The sequence below is a fragment of the Cynara cardunculus genome (genome assembly GCF_001531365.2).
Source record: "Cynara cardunculus var. scolymus isolate 2C chromosome LG 5, CcrdV1, whole genome shotgun sequence".
In the NCBI taxonomy this organism is placed as follows: Eukaryota; Viridiplantae; Streptophyta; class Magnoliopsida; order Asterales; family Asteraceae; genus Cynara; species Cynara cardunculus.
In genome coordinates this window covers 13,683,101-13,691,889 of record NC_037532.1, presented here as the reverse complement: position 1 = coordinate 13,691,889, position 8,789 = coordinate 13,683,101, and the positions used below count along the sequence as shown (strand labels likewise).

General features: G+C 33.9%; 1 protein-coding gene across 1 annotated transcript; it reads right to left on the bottom strand.

Moving 5' to 3' along the window:
- Window positions 1-4,523: 4,523 nt before the first annotated feature.
- On the bottom strand, window positions 4,524-5,385 carry LOC112513537 (high mobility group B protein 6). Its single transcript, XM_025119827.1, has 3 exons — window positions 4,915-5,385; window positions 4,772-4,837; window positions 4,524-4,677 (listed from the first exon to the last, which is right to left on the bottom strand). Exons 1-3 carry the CDS (start codon window positions 5,374-5,376, stop codon window positions 4,612-4,614), a joined length of 594 nt encoding a protein of 197 aa, XP_024975595.1. The 5' UTR covers window positions 5,377-5,385; the 3' UTR covers window positions 4,524-4,611.
- Window positions 5,386-8,789: the final 3,404 nt, after the last annotated feature.

The window sequence follows — 8,789 nt, the reverse complement described above, 5'->3', positions numbered from 1 at the left end:
TATTTATTTCAGTTTTTAATACTTTCATATGAAATAAGAACCTTCGTCATGCACGTCATATAATTTATTGTGAAGGTTTGGTTCATGTTTAATAATTAATGATTACATTCACATTAAATAACTGAAGATTTATTGTAAGTGTTCCCCTAATTCATGTGATGGTTGGATTTGGACTCAAACTTCGTGTTTATTACCAAAAGGCATTTGACCTAGCGGTATGTGAGTCATTAGCCTTCTAGGAGGTCAATGGTTCAAACCTTACCAAATGTGAGGAGGGCATGTGAGTTTATTTGTTCTATTTGTCATATATAAATATTATATACTTTAAAAAAACTTTGTGTTTATTACCTTCACAAGTAATTGTCAAACCCCATGCATGTCATGTCGTTTTATTGTCAAGTTTTGGTTAATGTTTGATGAATAGTTGTTACTTTCACTGAATAACATAATATTTACAATAAAATATGTAAAAATTTCATTATTTGTATAAATATTTGACTAGGCCCAAGCCCGCTATACCATATTCCTCTCCTCGCCTTAATCCAAATCAGTCTCCCCTAATCGGCGGCTAATCTCCAGACTCCAGTCCGAGTATCTGACGTTCGTCCTTGTCTTCCTCTTCCCTCTCGGCTCCCGCTCCGGCGCTCCGTTTTCAGTTTTCCCCTTCCCTAGTCGGCGCTCCCTCTGATGAGGGTTGTGTCTCCTCATCAGGCACACTTTGAAGCACTACAAATAGGCTTCCTAACCCTCATATGAGGTGATCAACTAATTGAACTAGAGTACGGTGTGCTTCTCCTTTCTAAAGTTCATATTGTCTGGTTGTTTGCTTTTGTAGAGTTAATTTTTGGTTGTGAGATCGTTACAAATGCAAGTAATAATCATCTTTGAGATTGGGATTTGTAGCATTTTTTTGTGATAATCAATGCTTTTATCATGGTATTGTCTATTTAAGTTGTCGATTGAATAAACTCAAGGACATGGCTGTTCTTAGAAGTGGGAAGAAGTACATTTCACTTGACATAACCTGAAGCGATCTTTGTGGGGGCTTTGCATAGAGATATTAAACAAATAGGCTTAACGGGTTAGCAATTTTGAGCATCGAAAGTAAGTTTTTAGCAAAGGTTGACTATGATAGATTAATTGAAGATTTTGCTTCACGAAGTGCACAAAGACACCATTTTAGATGAATAGGTAATCTTATATTTGTTTTGTTATTTGGAGTTTTGGTTTATCCCCTCCCCCCCTCCCTTTGCCTATACCATGACCCATAAGTTTTGATTGTGAAAAGGAACTCTTGATAGTGGGAAGTCAAGAAAGAACCAAACATTCATATGAAACAACGAAGTTTCCACTATGAAAGTTGAGTTGTATCAATTTTTTCATAAGAAACAAGCTTCTTCCATTGCATACAACCTTTTTGGATGTAGATGGATCTTTTATTTATATATATATATATATATATATATATATATATAGGTGGAGGTTCAAACGAGAACACCTCTATTTTATGATAACGTGAGAACCACCTTATCACAAGTGATAATACGTGTGAGGGGACCCTGTGATGTGTGGACGACATGTTCTACGACTTAGGCCAGCCAAAGGTTGTCAGCGTCTATGATTTAGCATCACATGTGATGGTTTTGATGGAGTATAATATCATATCAACAACAACCTTATCACATGTGATAATACTTGTGAGGGGGCTTAGTGGTGTAAGGGCGACTTGGCCCGCAACCAAGTTCGCATCAAAAATCGCCCATGTCTCTTATTTAGTATCACATGTGTATCATATGTGATGAAATAATAGTATCACATGTGATGGAATAATAGTATCACATGTAATTATCTATAGTAAAAGAGTGTTATCGCGTTCTTGTAAAATGAAGGTGTTCTCGTTTGAACCTTTCCCTATATATGGAAGGGTTCAAACGAGAACACCTTCATTTTACGAGAACACCCTTTTACTATAAACAATCACATGTGATACTATCATTATAATACATATGATACACATGTGATACTAAATCAGAGACATGAACGACTTTTAATGCGATCTAGGTTGTAGGCTAAGTCGCCTTTATACCACTAAGCCCCCTCACATGTACTATCACATGTGATAAATGTGTTATTAATGTGATACCATAATCCATCAAGATCATCACATATGATATTAAATCATAGACGCAGACGACCTTTGGTACGACCTAAGTCGCAAGACACGACATCCATACACCCCCAAGTCTCCTCAAGTGTATTATCACATGTGATAAGGATGTTCTCGCATTCTCGTAAAATGAAGGTGTTCTCGTTTGAACCTCCACCTATATATATATATATATATATATATAAAGAAAAAAATTAAATAACCGTAAAGGCATAAACTTAGGCAAGGCGTTTTTTTGAGATTACGATATCCAACTCCAAATTTGGAACCTCCTTTTTAAATAGTCGATGTAGAACTCATCCGGTCCCTACCTATCTCGATCCCAACCCCAATCCTGATTGGAGATGGTCAAATGGTCTTGGCCCGGCCCAGAACCGGCGGAGGGGTGGGAACGAGACTGATATGGGACCGGGATTGGCCCGACGGTCCTTCACTAGTTACACTTTTTCTTGAAATTTGTGACCCGACCCGGTTATGGGACCGAGACTGGTTATACATAGGCTCGAATTTTTTTAAAAGAAAAAGTTTTAGAACTTATATATGAAGTATTTCAAAATTTCTACAAAATTTCCAAGTTTTTTTTACCAAAAACTTCAAGTTCTTTTTGAAGTTTTTCAAGTTCTTTTCGACGTTTTTCAAGTTTTAACAAGCATTTCAATACTAAATCTCGAAAACCGTAATTATAAAATCATCTATAAAAAGATTTAAAAAATATTTTAAAAGTGTATTTGAATGATTCAATTAGAGATTTTAAAGTGTATTTTAACAATATATTGAAAAAAAATCTTCAAACACGATTTTTTTTACATTTGAAATTGATTTTTGGAAAAGAAAAAAAAACTGGGACCGGTTTCGGCCCGACCTTGGACCTGTTATAGGGACCGGTTACATAAAACATAGAATATGCCATGGGTTTTGGTCGGGATCGGGACTGATTACGAAAGCATTTCTTAGACTTGGACCGATTTGGGTCCGGCCCGGCAGCGGCGGATTCAGGATTTTTCCCTAGTTGAGTCACATTTTTTTAGGAGTATATAATATTTATATACGACAAAAAGAACAAATAACTCACACACCCTCCTCACCTTTGTTAAGGCTTGAATCATTGACCTCCTAGGAGGGTCAAGACTTATATACCGCTAGGCCAAAAGTCCTTTTATTAGTGGAGCCACCTTTAAGGTAGCCTAAAGGACCGCAAAGTCGTCCGACGTGTTTTTAGCCTAATTACACCGTTTCAAGGGATTTTTAAAGTTTTTTGGTTGATTTCAATGGATTTTCTAGTGTTTTTGTCGATTCAGATGACTTTTTCAGTTTTTTTCATTGATTTCAATAGACTTTTTTGGTTGATTTTAAGATACTTTTTTGAAGTCGACGGTGATCGGATAGGATTGTGGGGTCCCTTACAAAAATTTACTAGGAGAAACTAAGTGAAAAGTTAAAAAGAACTATTTTTTTAACCCTTGTAATTTTGTTTTCAAATGGGGTCCCTTTGCCCAACTCCTTAGTCCGCCACTTACTCAGGATCAATTTTTTGACCATCTCTAATCCTGATTCCAAATGGTTGGAGTGTAGTGGGCCTTTCGGTCCTTAGACAATAAAACCAGCGCTTATTCTAGTCCTCAATTTTTTTCATCTTTTTTACATAAAAATGTTTTACAAGTTTACATGATCATAATCTTGGAAATTAGGCTGTTTACCAAACGCTTACCCAGATAAGCCCTTACTAAGTTACACTACCTCATCGGATCAAGATGGTAAGGATTAAGAATCTTACTCGGTAAGAGTGAGACAAAGACCAAGAGTCTTACCCGGTAAGTGAGGACGACGACTCTTACTACGGTAAGCGCTTACCGGGTAAATCGTTTCATACGATGTCGTTTTGGTGGACTAAATCTTACCCGCTAAGTAAATAATAATGTTAAATTTTACGGGTAAACACTTACTAGATAAGTGTTTGGTAAACGACTCCTAAATATTGAAATACACTTTTAATTATTATATTTATCTGAAAAAATCTTGAAAAATTAATCCTATGAACAACTATTCCCGGACCCATAACCAGTCACCGGGCAGTCCAAAAAATTTAGAGAAAAGTGTAACCTGTCGAATTCGGTCTCGGTCTTGGGACGTTTTCGTTTTGACCATCGCTAGACTAGGATAGTATGCCTATGATTTTCTCGTAAAATCAGCTCTTCTAAAAAAGGGGTTCTAACATATGTTTAAAGGTTAAATGAATGTATGTAGCAAACGCTTTACTCCAAGGATGCATATTAAACAATCTGTGAAATTAATATTGAATGATAACATAAAAAAGAACGATCCAAAATATTTGAGAAGATGGTATGATTACACAACAAATTTCAATTTCAATTTCAATTTGAGATGAGGAATACAATAAGATATTATACCCACACCTCAACAACAAACCAAAACATGGATTTCAATTATTTCTCGATTACCCCACATGGATTCCCCATCTTTTCTTCTTCCAGATGTTCACTCTTTCCGCCCTAACAAATTCCAATTTCAGAAATTACTTACAACTACTATACATGAATTATGATCATCAGGATTGAGGATTTAAATCAATTGCTGATTACTTGCCTGTGATTTATCTGGTTTGATCTTCTCTTGTTCCTTCTCTCTCAATGATCTGATCGGCAATATCCTCTGAAACGCAAAAACTAAAATTAAAACTCAAATCTCGATTTGCCTTTCTACGATTTTCGTTTTGTTCATGAACTTACGTTGCATAAGGATCTGAGCTCGTTTAATCGATAAAGCCGATCAACTTCCATCTCCAGAACCTTCTGAATCTGGCCTCTGTGATCCAGATCCTTCATCTTCATCTCCATCATTACTTCCCTCTCTCTTAACATCTTCTCCGTCTTCTCTTTGTCTAACCTCAATCTCTCCATTTTTTCTCGTATGGCGCTCAGTTCTTCAGCCAGCGAGACTTCAAATTGCTCGATTTGTACTGGAACTGCAGCAACGCTGCAGATTGAAGAACGATTTCGTTTCTCATTCTGATTCGGATTCTCCTTGTTTGAATCTTCGATCCATCCAAGCTTGAGATTTGGCTTTTGATGGCTGTGGTCAACCAGTGGAGGTGGTACATTGGCTGGGGATTTGATAGGTTGGAGAGGCCGTCGTCCGGTATTTGGCCGGAGGAGATGGTTCCCGGTGACGGGAGATTGAGCTGTTAACATAGTTGAGAGTTGGGCGAGAATGGAATGTGTGTATTAATTGTTAAAATAGGATGAAAAAGGGTGTTTGGAAAATTAGGTTTGAATTTGAAAGCACCGAAGCGGGACTAACGGCTATTAAATTTATACGAGAATATTTTTTAAAAGTAAATCTTACATTTATTTAATATTTTAATTATTGATTAAGTTTACAAACTTTATTAAACTCGTAATTTCAATGACATTCAAAATTATTTTATTATTAAAAGTTTAATAATTATTTTTATAATAATAATAATTCTGTGACCAGATTTAATAAATCATTTATTTATTAGATTTAAAAATTAAAAATACAAAAATAAAATAGTTGGTGAGATGGTCCATCCATTTTAATATACTTTGAAATTTATTATATGTTAGCAACCTTTTCGACCCATTTATTACTTTTTGTCTTTTTTCTAAAAAGTGAATTACATTTTTGGTCCCTCTGGTTTGTAATTTGTATGATTAATCTCTCTCAAACGCGTTTAATACAATTTCGGTACCGGTGATATGTAAAAATCCACTTTTCTGAGTTGTTTAGAGGTATTTTCGTTCTTTTACCTTTTTTTGTATAAAATAAAAATGTATCAAGTATTTTATTATATCTTTACTACATTAATAAACATTTAAATCAAAGTCTTAAGTATAAATTATAATGCATTGAATACAAACTTTTAAAGCACAAAATAAATAAAAAAACTCTTAATTACAAGGTTGTATGCATGATGTACAACTTATTAATACACTGATTTTTCACTATAACCAAAAATGGAGTCTTAGACTCCCTTTTTTTCTACAACAGCTCTCATTTAGAATAAACTTTATTTTTTCTCCTCCTTATAAAGTTTTCTTTTATTTTCTTCAACATCCATTTTTACACATAAAAATATCCACTGAAACACTATACAAGTATTGTATGCATGTTTTGAATTCTTTAAAAGCTTTTGACATTTTTTGTCTTCACAAGAGACTAAAATTTTTGGTTGCTTTCATCTTTTTTGTCTAACTCTATCGGTGCTCTGCCCCTAATGCCATTTACCTTCTTCTTTATTTTTTGTTTGAATTTCAAAATTAAAATGAAAGAACCAACTTGTCATTATTTTATAGTCTCCTGGTGATTCTTGCCTATTTCAATTTTTGCTTACTCGGTGCATTGCACAGATACACTACTAATTTATTATATATATATATATATATATATATATATATATATATTACACACACACATATACATATAAACGTTAAACCCATATTTTTTTAAATGTGAAAAAAATGTGAGTGTGATATGCAACTTCTCACACACACATAAATAAAGTGTGTTAATCGGTAAGCTTCGAGGAAGGTCGAAATGGAGGAGGAAGATGGGAAGGGAGAGGGAGAAGAGGGTGGCCCGTGGGTTCACTAGAGGAGGTTGGTTGGGGTGGAGGAGGCGGTAGGATTACAAAGACAATATAGTGGTGCTGGGTTTGTTCGAATATGGAGGACAAACTCGGTTTTCTTAAGGTGAGGGGTGACTCATTGATGGAGATGTGTGAGAGGTTAATGCGTGTAAGTGTCTTAAAGTGTGTTGAGAAGGTGGTTGATGCTTGTGTATGTGTTGGAGTTAATGGAAGTCGACAATGGGGTCGGATGCAAGACGAAGGGAAGGGGTGGGTAGGGTATTATTGATATAAAGACAAATATTTTATTATACAAATCAAGAAAAAGACAACAAAAAAGAAGAAGAAAAATACCAAAACGTCTTTTGCATTAACTAGGTTAACGTCTGTTAAAACCGAGGGGCTTACAACGTGTGTTTTTACATACCACAAGTATTGGGAGCACAATAAACACATTTGAGGGACCAAAAATGTAAGAGAAGCTTTTTCTATGTTAGAATTTAATTTTAAAAAGATATTTAAATAAAGGAATCGGAAGCATTATGAATTAAATAATTCTTAAATGAAAGTTCTTCTGAAAACAATTAATATTTTCTGGATTTAGATTCTCTAAAAACATAAATATTAAATATATATTCTCTCGATTGTGTAAAAAAAGTATATTTATGCTTAATTTGTAAAACATTATAATTGTATCTTTATTTGGTATATGTGGTTTTATTTTATGAATTTGTTGGTTTTGGAAGATAGTTTTATATATGTTATCAATAGTTTATTGTAATAGTAGGTTCAACGTTTATCTTATATTTAAATATGTTTATCATTTGGTTATGAGTTAATTTCATAAAGTTAAAGTATTAGTTGTATACTTGTATGTAATATATATATATATATATATATATATATAGCAATGTGCCCATGCAATGCACAAAGTGAGCAGGTTTGAAAGTTATTGTAAATGGAAAATGAAAAGCTCTTGTAGGTCTTCAACAGATTCTTCAAAATTGAGAAAATAGAGATCTTGAACCAATTTTATGCTCCAACAGATTCCCTATAATAATCTCTAAAATGGAGAAAACGAAAATAAAATATTTTTTTCTCCAAATATGAACACCACAAAAGTGATTACCATGTGAGAAAAATATTTCATATATTTGACATTCGATTCATTATTAAAACATTTGAGTCTTATATGAAGACGGTTTAATTATACAAAAATCTTATTATTATTTACAAATGTCATGAAGCAAAATGACCTCTAATTAAGAGATAATATCAAAAATAAAAAAATTTGGACCAGTAAATTCTAGAATCTAAATTCACCCAACAAAGTAAGGCTCCATATAAAAATAGAATCGTAAGGGGCTCTCGTTTTAGCCATTCAGAGTCCACTGAGACGATGGCTATACTGAATGAGCCAAGTAATTCACCCAACTCTGTAAATATTAGCTAGGGCCTTGCAATATGACATTACTCGGTCCCTCATTACCAAAAGGTGAAACGAAGCTTTTTATCAACTGTTATCCACTACCCTCATAATGTTCTTGTTGTAAGACTACTAACCATCTTTGTGAAAATCGGTCTGTAGTTCACACATTCATTGATTCAGAAGGTTGACGTTTCAATTGGTTCTTGAAAACATAAGAAAAGTACCTGGATAAAAGCAATGCAACAATAAGGTAGAAAGTATGGATAGGTTTGAAAATAAAGAGCATTCTTGGGCATGGAAAGCATGTTGGGCCAGAGAAAGTCTTATTACACTTTTAAAGGTAAAAACTTTGAACAGAAACCCTTTGGTACAAACTGTTATATGAACATGAATTAAGAAAAGAAATTAAAAAGATTTTCATACCAAAAGCCCTCCATAGGCTCCCATTTGTCTTTTTTTAGGCCCATAGCCCTTCCATTGGATCTAGTCAAACAAATATATATATATATATATATATATATATATATATATATATATATCTATACTATCTTATAATGCATTTGGCTAAAACTCTTAAACTCTTGAAC